Source organism: Pelodiscus sinensis, chromosome 6 (genome assembly GCF_052426305.1).
Source record: "Pelodiscus sinensis isolate ZL-2025 chromosome 6, ASM5242630v1, whole genome shotgun sequence".
Classification (NCBI taxonomy): domain Eukaryota; kingdom Metazoa; phylum Chordata; order Testudines; family Trionychidae; genus Pelodiscus; species Pelodiscus sinensis.
This window is the reverse complement of record NC_143057.1, coordinates 65,232,682-65,253,525: the sequence shown is the minus strand read 5'-3', so window position 1 is coordinate 65,253,525 and position 20,844 is coordinate 65,232,682. Positions and strand designations below refer to the sequence as shown.

At 39.4% G+C, this 20,844-nt stretch overlaps 1 protein-coding gene across 2 annotated transcripts in view; it reads right to left on the bottom strand.

Moving 5' to 3' along the window:
- EFNA5 (ephrin A5) overlaps nucleotides 1-20,307 on the bottom strand; it is a 299,571-nt gene extending 279,264 nt beyond the window's left edge. The window contains exon 1 of one of the 2 annotated variants that reach the window (XM_006128886.4): nucleotides 18,640-20,307. In XM_006128886.4, coding sequence (XP_006128948.2) covers nucleotides 18,640-18,764 — 125 coding nt within the window. In that variant the 5' untranslated portion in view covers nucleotides 18,765-20,307. The remainder of the gene's footprint in view (nucleotides 1-18,639) is intronic. The other variant, XM_006128885.4, reaches the window with a different exon arrangement.
- Between the last annotated feature and the right edge of the window lie 537 nt (nucleotides 20,308-20,844).

Sequence of the window (20,844 nt, the reverse complement as noted above, 5' to 3'; positions counted from 1 at the left end):
CTTTTGCAGGAACCTAAAAGGACCTGCTTTATAGGAAACACAGACGCACACAGTAGATTCTGTCTTTCTTCCTTTCTATGGGAACACAAAGTCCTAATTGGATACTGCCTCAATGTCACTGCAAAGGAGCACAATGGGCTAATTTACCCAGAGAAGTTATAGTCAACAGGCAAACACACTTTGATCAATAAAATTATATTAGTTCCAAACTCTGCACCTAAAATAAAGTGCTTATGGGACTTTCCAAATGTTTTATTCGAAAGAAAGCCATTTTATCAGCAGTAAATCAAGATGGTGAATATGAAAATGAAAGGGTAGAACTGCATTCTCTACTAAACTATAAAATGCAGTTCACTCAGTGATATGGTCTGCCAAAGCAAAACAGAAGGGACACTGTCATACACAAAACTGTTAAAAATAAAAACCAAACCTGCATGGGACTAGAAACTAGTACAAAGAATCGTTAGCATTTTTAGCAAATATATTTTGTAAGCTTGATTAGGAGACTTTGCTGATGGCTATCAAGTAGTAGGTAGCCATTAAATAATAATGGAAAGGAAAAGAATAAACCCCCTTTCTAATTACTTTCCTCCCTTACTTCTTTGCTGTCACGTGTTACCTGCTGCCATGCCACTGGTTGTCAAACTTTTGCATTGGTGACCCCCTTTCACACAGCAAGTCTCTGAATGCTATCCCCTTTATAAAATTAAAAACATTTTTTATATTTAATACTATTATAAATGCTGGGGGTGAAATGGGGTTTTGTGGTAGCTTACAGCTTGTGACCCCTCCATGTAATAACCTCTGGACCCCCTGAGGAGTCATGATCCCAAGTTTGAGAAACTCTGTGTTACGCTAATTTATATCAGAACCTTATTCAGGACATTTGTGGATTTCACAGCACCTGGGTTACACTAAGAATATTTTACATAGAGCTACTTGGTGTTTTTTTTAATTGAAGATTCTGATGATGGCTCTCAAAGTAATGGCACATTTGTTAATAAGCGCAAAAAAATAATGTTTGCAAGACAACTTCTGTGCTAAGTTTATACTCAATGGATTTAAGTGAGAATTATGCTATTGAATGCACTACAAAATGATGCTCCGTGCAAGAAGTGTTCCTAGCATTTTTGCTTGGAGACAGCTTCAGAAATTAAATTCTTAATAAATCTATAACAGGATGCTTTAAAAGAGAGTCTGTGGAATAATCAAAATCATGACACTGGAAATCGGTGGGATATTTTGCCAAAATCAAAGAAATTCGCTTGAAAAACATAAGGTTATAAACATTTTTTTCAAAAATATGTTGGATTTTTCTAATACAAAATTCAGTATGCATAGAGCTGAAAACAACGAGATCCGCTACCTCTTACCCCACTGAAGTAAACAGGACTCCACATAAGCAAATGGCTGAATCAAGTTACAGGATCAAGACTTAGTTTTCAAATTATTTTTATCTTACAGAATACTTAAGTAAAATGGACTTATTTCACCAAGTCTTATCTTTTAGATTAAGTCAGCTTCTCAATTTTCTGAGATTTCAATCTCCTCTACATTTGTCGCATTACATCACACCTCACAAGGGATCGCCCAGTCCACCTAAATTCAACAATAGACAAATACATGATAGTACCTTAAATGGCAAAGACTTCAAAGTTTCCACTCTCCTACCTCCCACAGCCAGCCCTAGTTTAGTTAAACTTACAGTGCATGGCACAGTGCTTGGCTTTTTAGGCAATGGAAGAAGAATGACTGAATGCTGTGTCATGATTATGAGGGTTAGCCAGCAGCCTGGGGATTAAGGGGTTAACTACACCTAGCCAGGTGGAGTGACCAATAGGAAAGTAGGTGGGACTTTTCAAACTGGGACAAAGGAATTTGGGGTTTTTTTCTTTGTCCTTTTGTCTCTCTGAGGGAGTTCTCTGCAACTACAGAGAGGGACAAGCATGTCTCTCTCTCTCTCCAAGACACCATTCTTCATTTTCTGTAAGTAGGGTAAAGTTTAGGCAGTTACGTTAGGTTTTATTGTTTTAAGGATTGGGTATGGGATCTGAGATCTGGCACTGTGTAAAAGATGTTTTGGCTTTTCTTTGTAACTAAGTTCTAGGCCCATGGAGTTTCTCCATGAGTATATTTTGTTACCTCCCTATCTAGTCATTATGGTTGCAACAGGAATATTGTTGTAATAATAAAAGTTCTTTCTTTTCTTTTTATTAACCTGGCAGTGGTTAATTGTGTGCCTTGATTTTTATTTTAGGGGTAAGATTTTCCAAATGATCTTTCCCCTGATTTCTTTATCAACATTTGGGTGGTGGCAGCGGAAGTTTTATTCCCAAGATCTAGGTTTTTAAGATCTTGGGGGGAAGTTTTATACCAAAGCCTGGTAGATAAGGCTTTGGGGTACACTTGCTGGCTCCCACTTCTGCATTTATCATGCCAGAGTGGGAAAGGAGCCATGACATGTGTCTTGGAGAGAGAGAGAGACATGCTTGTCCCTCTCTGTAGTTGCAGAGAACTCCCTGAGGGTATGTCTACACTACCCCGCTAGTTCGAACTAGCGGGGTAATGTATGCATACCGCAGTTGCTAATGAAGCCCGGGATTTGAATTTCCCGGGCTTCATTAGCATAAGCGGGGAGCCGCCATTTTTAAATCCCCGCTGCTTCGAACCCCGTGTAGCGCGGCTACACGGGGCTCGAACTAGGTAGTTCGGACTAGGGTGCCTATTCCGAACTACCGGTACACCTCGTTTCACGAGGAGTACCGGTAGTTCGGAATAGGACCCTAGTCCGAACTACCTAGTTCGAGCCCCGTGTAGCCGCGCTACACGGGGTTCGAAGCAGCGGGGATTTAAAAATGGCGGCTCCCCGCTTATGCTAATGAAGCCCGGGAAATTCAAATCCCGGGCTTCATTAGCAACTGCGGTATGCATACATTACCCCGCTAGTTCGAACTAGCGGGGTAGTGTAGACATACCCTGAGAGAGACAAAAGGACAAAGAAAAAAAAACCCAAATTCCTTTGTCCCAGTTTGAAAAGTCCCACCTACTTTCCTATTGGTCACTCCACCTGGCTAGGTGTAGTTAACCCCTTAATCCCCAGGCTGCTGGCTAACCCTCATAATCATGACATGCTGAATCAAAAATCTATTGATTAGAGGGCTTATATTGCAAGGAGCATTAATGGCTCAAACTATACTGCAGAAATAGAAACCCTCTTAAAGGAACAAAAAAAAACCTGGTCACTAACTTAGGACACCACACAATCTTACTCTCAGAATAAATTGTTCACAAATTCCAGGTCGTCTTGAAATCATATACTATACTAGCCAATAGCCTGTCATAAGACAGGATGTCCGGGTCTCTCCTCCACATCCTATTCCCTTTCTATCTCGATTTCTCTCCTGAGCCTCCGGTCTCTTGCTCTGTCTCTCTCGCTCTCCTACTGCCTCCTGCCTCTCACACCGCTCTCCTCCGCCTCCTCTCTGTCTCCTCCACTCTCCTCTGTCTCTGTTGGGGATGCACGCTCGTCCAGGTCCCACCCCCTGGCTATGTATCTCACCGCCCTGCCCCCCCTTTTCCTCCCGCCGTGGCGCTCAGCTGACTTGTGCGCCACTCAGCCAGCCACCGTGGGGGAGCAAGCGGCGCACGCATCCATTTGAGCCCCGCACTCCCCATGCAGCATGGGCCGCCCAGAGAGAACAGCCAGCATTTCAGCGTTACAGACTTGCAGACAGTGGGCTACTATATATATGATGTGATGCCTCAAAATCATTATACTGTGCTTGTATATGCTTTTTTTACTTTGTGCATTCCTATATCTGGTGAATGATAGTCTTAATCTTTTTAAACTTCTGATTTGATTCACTATAAATCTTATGTCCTATACTGGTCTGTGTTGTGTAAGGCAGTGGTTCTCAACCAAAGGTACAGGTACCCCGGGCCCTGGGAGTACACAAAAGCCTTCCAGAAAGAATATCAACTTGACTACAGATTTGCCTAGTTTTCCAACATAAAAAGCTACATAAGAAGCACTAAAGAAGCCAGTACAAACTAAAATTTCATACAATAATTTCTTTATACTTCTCTATTTACTATACGCTAAAATGTAAGTACAGTATTTCTATTTTAGTTGATTTATTTTATAATTACATGATAAAAATGAGACCATAAGCAATTTTTCAGTGATAATGTGCGGTGACACTTTTGAATTTTTATATCTGATTTCGTAAGCAAGCAGTTTATACATGAGGTGAAACTTGGGGGTATACAAAACAAACAAGAGTTCTAAAAGTGGTACAGCTGTCTGAAAAGATTGCAAGCCACTGGTGTAAAGTATCCAAAACATATCATAATTAGAATTCTCCCTCTTTTCTTTTCCAACTAAAAGATTATACTGAAGAATTCATTCTTGAGGTTAACAAAGAGCAATAACTGCTCAAAACCACCTTCTTCCATTCCCTCAAACAAGGGAGTTACAGTTCTGTAAAAAAAAAAAAACAGTTTAAAAATTATTTGTACCCACTTCTACAAACATAAGTATATCTACACTGGAGAAGCCAAATTAACCACAACTCAAAATGTATCTTGCAGATATACAAGGCCTCACATAACAAATGATGTCTAGTGGACTATGTCCATAAATAATTATGCACATAGACCCTAATCCAACTTCAACTAAAGTCACCTGAAAGACTCTCATTTTAATAGAAACTGGCTATGGCCTGGGGTTACATGGCTGTGGGACTTGGGTGTCAAACCATCATTGTGTTTTTAAAGAAGTGCCTATAATTAGGCTCCTACACATCCTTATTTATACACATATTGTAAACAAGTGCCCCAGTTTCTAAGACTGACTAACACCTAGCAGCTCCCACTGCCTTCAGCAATTACATAAAAAAACCAAAACATTTATTTACAATAGGCACCCTTACTTAGGGACCAGATTTTGAATAAACATAGACAGATAAACATAGACAGATATACACCACATTAGAAATTAGGTATCTAGGTGCTATGAAAATCTATATATTTAGGAGTATAGGTGCTTCTAAAACTCTCACTTGGCATCTACTGCATATCTGTGTGCCTAAATACCTCTAAAAATGTGGCCCTAAGGATCTAACTTCATTTTTTAAATTCTTGAGTTTAGTCCATCAGTAAAGGATAGTATACATTTTGGTGGCCATACAAGTAATAGTAATGATAAAAATGTAGCACACTGTGCTGTCTGGGTCTTTGACTGCATGAAATGTTGATAAAATTGATAAAGTTTGTGTTTATACACATCTATTTGAAATAAATTTTAATATTAAACAGAACTGGGCAAATGTGTGACAAAACTAGTGTTAAGCATCCCAAAGCCCTCTATCCCTACACCCTGTCAATTTCATTTCAAATGGCTAAAGTCCTTCTTTCCATTTTTTACCAGACAATTCCAGAGTTTTACAAAAGCTATTATTGGAGTTTTTACCAATTTTCAATGACATTTTGGACCATTCAAGTATATTAAAAACTGATTATATTTAAAAATCCCATATATTACATTTAGTATGTGTGTTGATGTTATTAAAAATTAGTATAACTGTGAAGTTTTCTGTTACAGCAAGGCAATGTATGACAGATACAAATGCACACATGCACGTTCATATGCGTACATTAAGGATGGAAGTGAGTAGTCCAGTACTCGACTACTCAATAAGCCTAAGCTTATCGGGGAGTTGAGTACTTGACACTTGCTCCCCCCCCCCCCCCCTTTGCTGCAACAGAGCAAGGGAGAGCAGCGGGGGCTGGGGGGTGTCAGCTTAAAAGCCGGTTCCCCCGAGCACCATCTCCATGGTGCCACCTCCCTCCCCCCCACTACTGCCTCTAATAGAAGCAGCAGCGCGGTGAGGGTGGATCTCTAATAGAGGCAGGGGAGGGGAGAGAGTGGAGAGGAAGGGGAGGCTGCCATGAAGCAGCCACTGTCCATGGTGGTGTGGGCTGGCCACAGCAGCAGCCCTTATCCACAGCCAGCCCCAGCAGCAGTGAACAGATGCTGCTTCCAGAGCAGCCTCTGTTCGCGGCCAGCCATAGCTGCTGCGAACAGGGGCTTCTGGACCTAGCACGAGCCAGGACAAAGCAGTCCTGTCTCATGCCGGTCCAGGACCACTGTGCCTCTGCATTTTAACTGTAGCAAGAGCTGCTCGGCTCTTACTACATTTAAAATACAGTACAAAGCTGCAGCAGTCCCAGACCAGCATGAGCCAGTACTGCTCAGCCCCAGCTGGCAGTGCTTGCCAGCAGGTCACTTGCAGAAACTGCTCCAGCACAGGCTACGGAGTCTCAACTTGTACTGGGTCCGTATGCTACCCCCGCTGCGGCTCTGCACTTTAAACATAGTAAGAGCCAGGCTGCCTGCACTCCCAGCTCTTACTACATTTAAACTCCAAAGCCGCAGCGGAGGTAGCTCCTGGACCAGCTTCGAGCCCCTTCCTTTATCAACTAATCGTGTAATCAATACAAATTGTATCAACTACACAATTAGTCAATTACCCACCTCTCAACATTAATAGTGTATATGCTATTATTGAACAGTTCATTAATAAAATAGCATTACATTGTTTTTGTTAACTCTTTCCTCAATTTGTTGCTTTTTTTCTGTACTCCCATTCCTACAAAGTCAACCCAGAAATCTCTGAATCTAATTTCTGCCTTCAATTTTTACCCATTCCATTAATAATTGTATTGACCATCAAAGCATTTTTGGAAAGTTTTAAGAACAGAATAAAGATAGAAAAAAAAAAGACTTTCCGCATGGATAATATCTCCAAATGACAATCAGAAAATAGATAGCTGTACAGAGTAATCTGTAAGTAACTGTCTGCATTTATTCAAGCTTACTAGTCAACTTATCTAAAATCTACAACAGGACAGAAGACTTGCACCCTTCATTAAATGCAGGCAAGTAGCAGCTTTTATCCCCCACATTTTACTGGAAACTCAGTTTGCAGAAAGAAAGCGAGAAAGAAAAAAAAGTGAGTGAACTGAAGAAATTAACATACAAGTAAATTGCACTTCAACTGAGTTTCCAATAATGTTATATTGATGTGTGTGCACATTAAATATATAATGTATGCATTTACAATTGTGTGTGTGTGTGTGTGTGTGTGTGTGTGTGTGTATACACAGCTGCTCCCCGAGTTACGGACCAACACTTGGTACGTATCTCGAAGGGTTCGTAACTCCGATCCCATAGAGTTACATGGTGACCGCACTGTTCGTAAGCGCGGATCGTCGTTTGTAACTTGGATCTGCATTTACGACCACTTTGGTCATAAGTGCAGATGATCATAAGTGGAGGTGGTCGTAACTTGGGGAGCAGCTGTGTGTGTATATATATGTATACACACACACACACACACACAGGTAGATACACCATTATATTTATCAATAGTGTTTACAGTGTCCGTATATATAATACACTCACACCCTATTGATAAATACAGCTATGTATATCTATACACACAATTATATATAAATACACAAACTATGGTAGGTAAACTCAATTACACTGATAACTGTGTATAAATACACGTGTACACACATGCACAAGCATTATATATTACACACACTTTCCACATATTCTTTCCCCCTAAAAGCTGTGCTGACAATGGTGACAGTAGTGTGTGTAATTAGTTTTTATTGTTCCCCTGACAGTCATAGCACTGCAAGGACCCCTTGCCTTTTCCATTGTAAATGTTATGGAAAAATACTCTAATGACAGGCGTTTAATTATAGGCGCAGCAGCCATGTTGGGAGCTGTGCCAGAAACAATTGGCAGCTCTGGATACTAGATATTGACAAAAATAGGTCTTTCTTCCCTGTTCTATTGCCCAAATTACTGAAAGTGTGGGCTTTTAAAATATTTTCCCTCTGACTGTTTGCTGACAATTTAAACTAATAATATACTGTATTATCACTTGCTCTAGTAGTGCTATGCAATTTTAAATGGCCCTCACCTTAAAATTATTAGGGATTGCTCAAAAGGTAAAACAATGTGTGTACATGCAAAACAAGCGTCATGCTATTTGAAAAAGCTCAGTCTATTGACAACAGCAGCCTCTAAAAGATTCCACCAACACAAGTTTATAATTTACATTTTAAAAACCTGTGTTAAGAAAATATTGTGAGAGCAGTTGATGAGGCAATCCATCCCCTTTAAGGGGGAAAACATCCCCTTAAATTTCTTTAAAATAGCTTTATTCAATCTTTATAGAACATTGTCCCAATCTCAACTATGACAGCTTCTAAGTTCTGTCACTCAGAGATTGTTTATCCTTTTTTTCTTGATTGATTAGCAATTGGCAGCTTTCAAATCCCTATTATTTCCTTTGATCTGGCACAAAAACTCTCTAATGGGGATTATTTGTACTGTACCCCTCTTAGTGATGGCTCACTAATTTTTATAAACTAAGCTCTAAGAGAACTATGAATATAAAAGTGTATTGAAGAAAAAACAGTAAATGAACACAAAAGGGAAAAAAGGGCAGCATGTAAAATATTAGGTCTTTTCCAGACTACACATGCAGGAGCCATCCAGGAGATCACATGTAATCTGAAGAGGGAGGTCTGAATTGGTTCTTAGCTACATGTTCCCATTACTGTAGTGCCTTCATTTTAAAAAAGGCTGTAGTGACTAAATAATGCAGATGAGGATTTTCCCTTGCAGAACAATCAGGATACAACCCTCCCTTCACTGGTTCTCATTCTTCCCTACCACTAGATGAACAAAATTACTCCGTGAATCAGATATCTAGGAAGAATGACCACAGAATCCTGGACCAAATCATACATAGTAAGTTCATGTAGCCGTCACAAATTCCCAGCTAAACTGAACAAAGCAACATTATTCCTAAATGATAAGTTTTAGAATTTAACAGTGAAGCTGTCTTATACTAAAATGAAAATTTGCCAATTTGCTGTGGAGTGGGATAGCAGACTCTCCATCCCCCATTCAGCTGGCTCTTATATCAGTGACTTCAAAAAACAGTTTGCCATTATGGTGGCTTAAGGCACTTTATGTGCCAGTGCAATGACCATGCTGTGTGTGAGTGTCAGAAGGTCACTACTTTGAAATTCCAGCATCTCTCTTTATTCCCTTCTTTCCTGAAACCCTAGGAGGGAGAGTAGGATTGAAAGATCCTGCTTTATCAATTCCAACTTGCTAAACACAGGAGAATACATTTCCCCTCTATAGGAACATATTTACTAGTCCTTTCAGTTGAATTTGTTTTTGTTCAACAGCAACATTACAGTACAACTCAAAGTAAAGGCAATACTAATAAAACTGCATGGCAAGGCAACCTTCTAATGCCATCAAGAGCCGGTAAATAATAAATCTCCAAATTACCCAACCCATCTAACTCATGACATCAAATAAGGCACTACATATTTCTGTTGTCAAGAGTGGAAAAAATGATTTTTATATACTTTCTCTTTCTTTTGTATTTCTGTATTAGGAGCAAAATAGTAGCTACATTTGACAAACACTAATAAGTTGAAGGAACGTTAAAAATTGAAACCAAAAAACCTTGAAAAAAGCAAAAAAAAAAACTACATAAAGATATTGTATCTATCACACAACCAATCAGAGGGAAAATACGTCGGCAATACTGGCTTTAGAGCCCTTCGTTGATCAGTTACGGAACAAGGGATCTCAGCAAAATTGAGGATATCTGTTCATTATGAAAGCTTGTCATTTCTCCATTTCTTTTTCTTTCCCCCATTCTTTATTTACTGTTATGAAACATTTGTCACAAATCTGTAGAGTAAATATAAACAGAGAATGTCTATTTAGTGTTTAAGGCTCTTTGGAGCCATTTTATTTATTCAAAGAAAGACAATGGTAGATCTGGTAAAAGCTAATATCAGCCCATATCCAACTGCTAACCAATATTGCCAGTCCAATACAGTGGAATGACACAGTTAAGATTGTCACTGTATCACTGGATAGCTAAAATTATGCCAATTTTTAAATTTATTCTCACAAAAATCTGTTTGGTTATGCAGCACCACAGTAACATCAGAAACAGATGGGGTGCTGCTGCTCATCAGAAGCAGAACAGTTTTGTTTTTACTAAGTGATTTAGAATGTACTGAACTCCAGTACCATGGTAAAGATAATGACTTGATATTCAAAGAACACTCTCAGCAAGGAAATTACACTTTAAGCAAAACAAAAACCTAAACCACTCAATATAATAATGTGCATTATCAAAAAATCATTTCCCTGAATAGTTCCCAAAGAGATCATATAATAGGTGTTTGGGGGCTGAGTAATATGCATGTATGTGGGAGGCAAGATGGTTCTTCAGAACAAAAAATCTGAATATGTGGACGGTTACTTTAAAATGCACAAAAAGAAAAAATGCAATGTTTAATCACTAGCCATGAGAGAAGTTCCAAGTTTCGCAGCTTGAGTTGGTGAACCGCTCAAGTGCGATCTGGATTTGCCAGCAACTGGCAAGTGATCACCCAACAGCAAAGAAAAGAAAATATGTCCTTCTAGTGAACAACGAATATCTATGATGCAAAGTACATGATGCAGAAATTTGTGTCTTTTTAAAAAAGAAGGAGGCCAAATATTTGCAAAATATAAAACAGCATGTAGCAACATTTTAGCAGACTGAAGGGAGATCAAATAGAAAGCTCCTCCAGTTCAGTTTTTACCTCACCAAATGACTCTTAAATAGTTTAATCCTTGTCTACTCTCCATTTCACTGCTCTCTTCAAGAGCTGAATAGGTTCAACTCAATCAAAAATGACTCTTTGGAAAGCACTTGATTTAACTGAAATGAAAGTAAAAACATTGGAGGGGTAGCCGTGTTAGTCTGTAACTGAAAAAACTTAAACGAACAGTTCTGCAGCACCTTAGAGACAAACAAAAATGTAGATGGTATCATGAGCTTTAGTGAACCATGAAAGCTCATGATACCATCCACATTGTTGTTAGTCTCTTAAGGTGCTGCAGAATTATTGTTGTTTAAGGGTTTTTTTTAAGTAAAACGTTAGCCAAGCAACAACCAACAATAATGTAGCACAGTATTTTTATTACTCGGTTGTCTCCCAGACAAGTATATTCACTTAATGATGGGAAGAGACATTTTTAAAAGTAAAAGACACTTTTGCTGTTAATACTGCATTTATAGATTTCACCTTATTGAAAGTTTTTGATCATGCCACATGCCAGAGACATTGCCCATTTGTGCTGAGTTCAAAAGAGATGCAACAGAAATTAAAAAACAGTCTTGAAAATTATAAATGAAGACTGCCAATCATGGAGAACTTGCTAACAAACATTGGTATTAGCAACTCAAGTATACCTTGTCAGTTAGCAGAACGTTCACATTCTTAGTTACTACATGATCTTTCACTGGAATGCATTTTATTGCTCCTTCATTTAACTGGAACAAATCATGGAAAAACTCTAGCATACCAGATAGCCAAACATGGGTATCAATTACTATCGTTTCTCTACATTTTGCAGCAGGTTTTGAAGAAAAATAGAATAGTCAAATCCATTTTTATTTTCTATGTGGATGAAAAGTAAAGATTGCCAGTTCATTTTCAGCAACCTGTCAAATGGTAAATATATAAGGGATATTCCTTAGAACAAAGGTTTATTTTACTGGAAACTAAAAAACTCTACATGAGTGAACTCCAATCTCATGATCACTGTAAAACAGAATTCTCTCCTTTCTTTTCAAATGGTTGATTTCATTTTTTTTAAATGGTGCTACGACCAGAATGTATGGTTCTCCAAATTTTGCAGTCGATCTCAGGATCTTTAAAAACCAGGGTTTCAACTATATAGAGGCTTGTATTCTAGAGAATACTATTCCATTTTAAATGGGCTCAACTATTGTATAATCTATCCTATAAAGTGTGCAATTAATGGAGACAATGCAAAAGTACTAGGAAGAGTTCTGAGACAGGAACATTTTTAATTTTTTATTAAACTATGCTCAAGTACATTACAGTAGGGCTTACTCACATTAGTTGTAATAATCACCAGAAAGCAGTTTTCAATAATATGTCTGTTTCAAACTAAACATATCCATTAAATTATGTTAGCATGCTGCTGACTGACTACATCTTTAAGCATAAGTGTTTAGAAAAATTTAAAACACAAGAATCCTATCTTCTCGATAATTCATACATCTTTCAGAAATAGTAGATTTGATTAATCATGAGACCAAAGACATTTTTTCAAAGGAGTGCTCAGAACTGGAGAGAGGGGCATGGAGTGATTAGAAGAAAAAATTCTTGAGCTTCTCTGCATTTCAATTTTAAGATGTTTCTTCTTATGTAAAAGCCTTAACCTGTCAACCAAAACAAAAAGTATATATATTGCTAACCAAGGAGGAACTACACTTAACTAAAGTTTCTGAAACTTCAAGAAGAGTTATTTCTTCTCAGTAGCGTTTTCTCCAACGTGAACTACTGCTTCACAGTAACGTGAACTCCCCATAACCATCATATGCTTTATCTAATGTACAATATTTAAGCAGTACAATGAATGGACTTCCTAATGAGGGTTTGGGGGGGTTTTTTGATCAGTAACTGTATTTAATAAATACAGAGAATTCTCAGTTGTTTGTTTTCTGAAGTGGAGACTTAATTTCGTATGTTTCATATTACATCTGTTTATATACATTACTACTTAACTATCAATGTATGAAGGAAGTGGGATAGTGACGAGGAGGGCAGAGATCAAGAACTAAAAGGTACACCTTAAAATTGTTTTAATCAATAAGAAATTGAATATTTTTTAATTGGAAGCAAATGCCTGGGAAATCATTTGTACAACAATTGTGAATTTAGCCATCTATTAATTTAAAAAACTGTTTCTTTTCTTTGTTTGGTAGCAGTTACATTTATGCTATTTTCTCCCAAGCCACCACCTTTTAAAGACACTTCTGAGGGTCTAAATACATGTATGCATATGAACGTATATCCCTCCCTACAACTGCCAAGGCCAGGACTCCTGAAGGACTAATTGTATTCATTCATTTTCTCAGCCCAGCATGGCACTGGTAAATTGCTGGGCTCATAGCAACAGGGAAGGGGAAAAAAAAAAGAAAAAAAAAAAAAAAAAAAGGCTCATCTTCATCTGTCCTTCTACAACAGGAAATAGGGCCGGGAGTAGAATGCAATGAAATGCCTTCACTATGGTCATTTTCAACAAAATTGAATGTGAAGAAGAGAAAATTTACCCCTTAACTAAATTTCCTCCCTGCAAATGTAAAACTATTGTCTGTTGTGCAGGTTTCATGTAGGGACGCCATGACTGATTCAACCAAAAGGTATTTTCTGAGTCACAAGGGTTACAGTAACATTATTAAAATCTGCCAAGTTAGGTGAAATGAACTCCTGACGGCTCTAATGCATCACATTTAATCACAAGAAATGTACTGGGCCAGAGATTTGTGTGTGTCTCGGTTTTGAGGTACCAGATGAAACTATCCTTCCAAATACAAGACATATTGTATCCAAAGAAAGACAGACTGAATACCAATGGTACTTAAAGTAATATGTCCTTTTTGAAGTGTAACAAATTCTGAAATATCAATTCTCCCAAAGCTTTGCTTCCCCTCACTTTGCTCCCCAACACTGATTCAAAATGATCAGTCGAAAAACCATACTTCCTGAGCTCCAACAATTTCCACATCATTTCTCTCATTTCTACAGGAATAATTCCTGATTTCAAAAAAACAAACAAACATCAACACGATGTGTGCATTTGTAATCAACATATTATGGGAACATTTTCAAACAAGAGCATAAAGACATACTGAGGTACTTCAATGTATTGCATAGCTTTAAAAAGTCATCAGAGGCTTGGGTGCTCATAAGCTCTGAAAAAAAAAAAATCAGTCCACTTCTTTCAGGCTCTGATACAGGAAAACACTTCAGTGTACATTTTCTGTTAGCACACATAAAAGTCCTGTGTATTACTATAGGACTTAAACAGGTGTCTAAATGCTTTTGTGAACACAGTCCTTAATTCAGGGAATTAAGTGCCTAATTATGGATTCATCTTCCTAACTTTAGACACCTGCATTGGAAATTTTGAATTTACAGGATCATACTCTTTGTCTACTCTGTATTTGAGACCTTAAGCAATTATCCTAATGATAATCTGAATACTGATGGGTGAAATTATTGCATCACTTATTATTAAAATTATTATGACTACATAATTTCCAGTAGTATCTTATTTATAAATACATCTAAACTAGAATGATCAATCTGTGAATAGAGTTTTACATTACAATATATATTTAACATAGTTATTTATTATAGTCAACTATACACATCCTTCTCAAAATTCCACTGACTTTTACAGAACGCCGTTAGTTCCCTGACTGATAAAAGCAAGATTTGTCCTTTTGTATTAGTAATAAGAAATTTGATCAAAAAAGAAACACAAAACTATTAAATTCTTTGAAACCAGAATCAATTTATAAATTCTATGTAACTTGCAAATCTTGAAAAACATAGTTAAAAAGAAATTACAGTCTGAAAATGCAATCCTGCAAAGAGTACAGCGCTAAGCACTTACTACGGCAAGAAAACCAATTTGACTTCAGTAACGCAAGACACAGTGGCAAGCGCTTAGGAGCTAGCAATTACAGGATCAGGCCCTAAAAGGGAGAAATTTCTATGACTGAATCATCTTCAGGATACTGATTAGTCAGATGAAATAAACATGCTGCATTCTGAATGAACTCTCAAAACGATGCTAAGTGTTACACATAGGAACTTTGTCGCTATAACAAGAATCTTACTATTTCTCTACAGTGAAGCAGTACATCTGCAATCACAGATGTGAGACTAATGCATTTTAAGGTAAAGATTACAATTCACAAGCACATTTAACAAAAACATATATAAAAAGAACTAGCATACATTTTCAAGAATACCTATTGTAAAATATTCTATCCACAAGTTTTTACACTGTTTCACATGTAATAAAGCAATCTTATTTTATCATATTTTAGAAAGCCTCATGTTTAATAGAAGAGGAACACACTTTTTTATTTGGAACCAGATTTTAGAATTTATGAGTCATATATGTTGTTAAAGTGACATACTAGGAATGATACTTCTGATTTTTCTGAAAACATTTTACTTAAAAATAAATTACTTTGTTATATTACTTTTTCATATACTAACAGTATAACAGAAGGCATTTTAATTGATCTTCCAGGATTTTGGCATCTATTCAAAAAAAATCCAATACAAACTTTTATAATATACGCATGGAGTTTTATTTAAGAAAAGTGTGATTCATTCTGGAGGCACTAATCTATATGCACCACTCATCAGATTGTTTATGACTTTTAATAATAATAGGAATTATTTCTGTTTTCATAAGTTGTATAGTTAGGTTAGCAACTGTAAAATCAAGATTCAGCTGTACTTGTTAGAAGTACATGAAAAATCTCTTCGTTCAAAGGTTTGAAGAAACTGTATTGTAGTGCATTTTTCTATTTTCTTGTGCCTGAATTGAAATCTGAATATTTAACTGAATAATTAGTTCACAGTAGATTGGTAACTCTGGATAAACATCATAAAAAAGTAAGCTAACCTACTATGACTACCTTACAGGTCAACAAAATATAACATTTCACCTGCCAATTTAGACTTTTTCATTCAATTAAGTACCATTTTGGATTGCCACATTTTAGTAAAAACAAAATGTGGTCAATCTTTTGACTCAGAAAGAAAAGTTACTGACAAATTATTACTACTGAACAACTGACTTGTTTTAAAATGTTGATAACCAGACTGAACTTTACCTTCTAAACTTACATCCTGAAAAAGGCAATATAAAATGCAAAGCAATTTTTCCTCCCACTCTCTTACGTTTATCCAAACAGATGTTACCTGTTTTTATAGCATCTATTGTGAAATTTGATAGCATGAACAAAATACAGATTATTACTGCTACTACTCTATAAAACAGAAGAGTAGCATATTTGAGCTCTTTGTAACACTACCATGTACCATTAACATTATTTAATTCTTGAACATGTCATATCTATACAGACCCTTTTATAAAAGGCTGATTCCTATTTTAAGAAATCAATCAACTGGTTTTGTTTAGTTTTACTTTGTTTAAGAAGAGAAGGCTTAAAGTAATTTGTAATTAACTCCTTCTCCTATCTTTAGAAGATTAAGAAAACCAAGTTTTCTCTGCATATGTTGAAAGTTTAAGTTAGAGAAGTTTGTCATTTACAGTGATGTAATTTTACTACCAACCTTTTAAATACATAATACTGGAAAGGAGATATAGCATTTAATGTGATAAGTATTTCAACTATTTACAATTATTTCAACTATTTACAATCCATGCACAATAGCTACACAGAGTGGAGAAAAGGTTTTTTTTAAATTGTCTTTGTTTGTTTTAAATTGTCATATTAGCAATATTTGGTCAAATTTAGTCCTTCAAATATCTCTCTCTCTTTACAGTGGCACACATAAGTATTGTCTGTGTGAGGGTTGTGGGGGGATGTTAAATATGTTTAATTTCAACTTTATTTTAAGAAAGCTTTGTTTGAGGACACACAATTTTCTTAAGAGGCATATGTTTTCTAATATATCTAAGTGTGATGGGAGGTAAGACCTTAATTCCATTTTAGTGGGCTTTATAACTTTGATATGCTTGTGATGACAGCTTTAAAAAAAAAAAGTAAAGTGACACAACACAACTAAATAATTCTCTGAATAAATCATTATTTTGGTCACCCTTCTTTTGCATCAGTTTAACCTTACTGAAAAGCAGCCACCACCAGCATAATAGTAAAGTACCAAGCCAACTAGCAAACTCTAAGGCACTTATAAATTCTGCCAGTTAACTTTGGTATCCCCTATTTCAAAGCCTCTTTTGAAAAAAAAAAAAAAAAAAAAAAAAAAGAGTACAAGAGTATGCTGCAAGCAATGCAGATGTATTAAAAAACATGACCTGTAACAAAAATCAATGTGCTAATCTCAAACCAAACAGTAGTATCAAAAACATAGAACAGAGATAACCTAAGGTAAAACGTCCTCAAGTTTACTTTGACTAACTTGACAGATTTTTTTTTAAATCTGCTCACTCACTTTACCAAGGTGACTTTTTACCTAAATGTACAGATACCATTTAGACCAAGACTGAAATATCGTTATACTGAAGTAAAGGGGAATTAGCAGGAAAACTGTTAGATCCTAAATAATACCTCTTATTAAGTTTTGAAATAAAAATTCTTATATTTAATTTATATCTACACTATCCAAAAACATGCAAAAGAAACAAAAAAAGAAATATTTTAGCACAGTCCTCATTGGAAAGCTAGGGCTTTATTTGTCTTTTCAACTATAACTGAAGAACACTTCGAGGTTCCCTAAGTTACTCAATGATTAACTGCTCCCCCCCATGCCGCCCCACATTTATAAATGTATTTCTAAATCATAAGATGATACTTATATTGTGTGGGCATCACTAACTATTGCACTTGAATTTGCTGTGACAGCTTGGGCAAGAGTATCTGCCCTTTTCCATGAGAAACCTTCAATCCAGGACTCATCTACAAAGTACTGAAGTTTTATAAGTCAGAGGCTTCTTTGCACAGTTAATGTGACTTAACCAGCTTACATAAATTCATGCAAAGGAAAGCTACTCCTTTACTTCATCTCTAAAGCCCTGACGTGGAACAGCTGCCACATGTGGCTGCCAAGACGCCAGCTCCAGGCTCCTCTACAATCTCAAGCAAAACGTTTTCATCTTTTTTTCACAAAAAAGTCATGCTCCCTCCCCCCACAAATCCACTATAAACAAAAACAACAAGGAGACTGATGGTACTTCAAAATCGAACACATTTATTAGGGCATAAGTTTCTGTGAGATACAACTCACTTCTTCAGATATTGAAGAGTTCACCATAACCTAGGCTGAAATAGTCCAGGACTTTCATTTCACATCAATATAGAGTTTCCCTGCAGCAGAGCTCAGAATAAATGGGTTCCATTACCTATGATCTAAAATGAATAGGAAACTAGATTTTAAAATGTTTCTAGCCCCAAATGCTTACACCTATAGGTATAGACACGCACATAGGTGATGCACCTATACTTTGATACAAAAGTACCACTATTTGGCACTCTAGGGAAAGCCCCAGAGTGCCAAGAATTAGGGGGCAGTTAGTGCAGTAGTGCTTGCTCTGGCTAACCGGGAAGATCCAAATTCAGAGTTCCCTTAACGCACCCCGAGTAAGAAAGTTTTTGCCCCTCTTGCAAACGAGGTTTCCCACGGTCCCGGTCAAGAACTTCACACTGCAGCCCCGGAAAGCGCTGCCCAGAAGCCCCCTCTCTGAAGGCTCCGTGAAGTGGTGAGGGGCACTCCCTCCTCCTCTGCCCAGTGCCCCCCTCCGGCCCAGGCTCTGAGCACGTGTGCAGCCGAAAGAGCACTCTGATCTCCACAGCACGTAGCGCTGCTCACTCCCATGCCTGCTGGTAAAAGCCCCCTCCTCACCGATTCCGTTAGGGAACCCAGCCCAGCGGGTGCTAAAGGATCGGCTCCCACGCTTGTCCCTGGCTCAGCCCCTCGTCCTCTTACCTGGGGTTGGTGCTGTTCCAATAGACTGCATAGCGATCAGCCACCGCCTTGGAGCCGGGATCCTGGCTGAACACACACATCCAGAGCACCAGCAACACCAGCATCAACACCTCCACGTGCAACATCACGGAGTCCCGGCCCACGCCGCCACCGGGGGAATCAGTCAGTCAATCGAGTCACAGGCGCGCACAGGGAAGGGGCGGCCAGGAAGCTGCCCTGACTAGCCGCAGCGAGACGCCCCCCCAAGAGCGTGGGGTCCTGGGATCCCTTCAGGAGCGGCTGGAGCTTAGTCACCCCGGCAGGGGGAGGTGGGAGCCGAGCCGGGCGGCGGCGGCGGCAGCAGCAGCGGGCGGCGGGCGGTGAACATTCACCGGGAGTGCAGTGCGGAGCCCACGGGGAGACATACACCGGCGCCGGAGGCGGCTAGCAGGGGCTTCTCTCAAGGCACCGCTCTCCGGCCTCTCGCAAAGTTACTTGGTGGCCGGCGGCACATGTGGGGAGGGGATCACTGGGCGGCCTGGCTTCGCAGCCCTCCGGCGCGGCAGGCAGCTGCAGCCGGGTCAGGTAAGCGCGGGAGGATGGAGCAGCAGCAGCAGCAGCAGCAAATCTTCCCCCGGCGCCGCGAGGCGAATCCGCGCTGCAAGTACAAACTTTGCCGCTCTCCCCGGGCGGAAGGGCGGCGCGCGAGCCCCGAGGAGTCCGGGCGCCTGCTCGGCTGCGGAGAGCGCGTCTTGGAGGAGACTTCGTGGGGAGGGATTCTCGTCCTTCCTGTTCCTGGGCGGTGGATGCGCTACGGACCGAGCCACAGCGAAGAGGAAAAAAAACCAAGCGGCCAATCCAAGCGGTGCTGCGGCGCGGCCGCCGAGCCGAGGGCGGTCGGTGTTGCAGGAGAGGTTGTAAAGCCAGCCGGACCCCGCAGAAGGGGAAACTGAAAGCTCACAAACTCCTCAGGCGATGCTGGTGGCAAGCCGCCGCCTCTGCCCTGCGATCGAGATGGAGCCGCCGCAGAAGAAACTGCAGAGAATCGCCTCCTTCAGCTTCCCAAAGAGTCTGTGTTAGAATAAAGCAGGGGCCATCCCTGCCCCATCCACTTGGGAGGAAAGGCGGAACAGTTTGAAAGAGCGAGGAAAGGCGGAGGAAAGAAAGCGCCCCACCGAGGGGGGCATCAGAAACCAAAGCAAACCTTCGGCTTGGTCTTCCCCAGCAGCTTTTCCTGCTGAAGAAAAAATGTACCGCCTCGGCAAGCACATAAACTTAAATGCAGCAGAAGGGGCGGGGGGGAGCAAGGAACGGCGAGGATAGGGAGGCAAAAGTCAGTTTTGAAAAAAATAAAATGTTTTATGGGTGAAAAAAAAATCTTTAAACTGTCACGCCCCCTTTTGCAATGCCGGTCCCTTGCCTGCCTGTAAATCCGACAGCAGCAGCCTAGGAAAATCTAGGAGCCTAGCACGCTAAGTGCGTGCATGTGCGTGTGCAACAGACAACTGCATAGATATATACACGGTATATATATATATATACACAGGCACATACATACACATGCGTGTGCGTCAGAAGAGCGATCTGGAAGCTGATGTGTGCGAGGAGTGGATGCACGGAGAAGGCGCAGACAGCTAGCTCGGAGCACAGGCGCTGCTGGTTGATCATGTGGGATTTTTGCATGCAGTTTACTCGGGGATGGGGGGGGGGGGGTTGCCGGCGCAGCCAGTCAGGGCACAGCCTGCTGTTTGCTTACAGACTGCTTTTTTCCCTTTTTTTTACTCCACCCGGATTGGTTTACAACGCGAGAAAAGGGGCGTATCCTTATTCTCCCCTCCCCTCCACCAAAAAAATACCCAGCCCTACCTTCCTGAAACCTGACTAATTGAATTACAAGGAGATCCGTGTGATTCCTGTATGGCCTTGCTGCAAAATGTTACCATTTCAAGGGATCCTCGGTATAGGGATCCTGTCGTGCACTCGCACACCCATAAACTCATCCTTAAAAGTGGACAGCTGTCGCTAAAAGAGTATAGAAAATAATTCAATCGTACAAGAAAGCTCTTCCATCACTTAGTTTAGCTTTAAATACATGATTTATACGCCACTGGGGATCTGACATCAGCTGTTACTGTTACCGCATCAGTCGAATTGGTTTGCAAATTGAAACTCTAATAAATATTATATAATCAAATTAAAACCGGGCAGTTGTTGAACCGTCTGTAA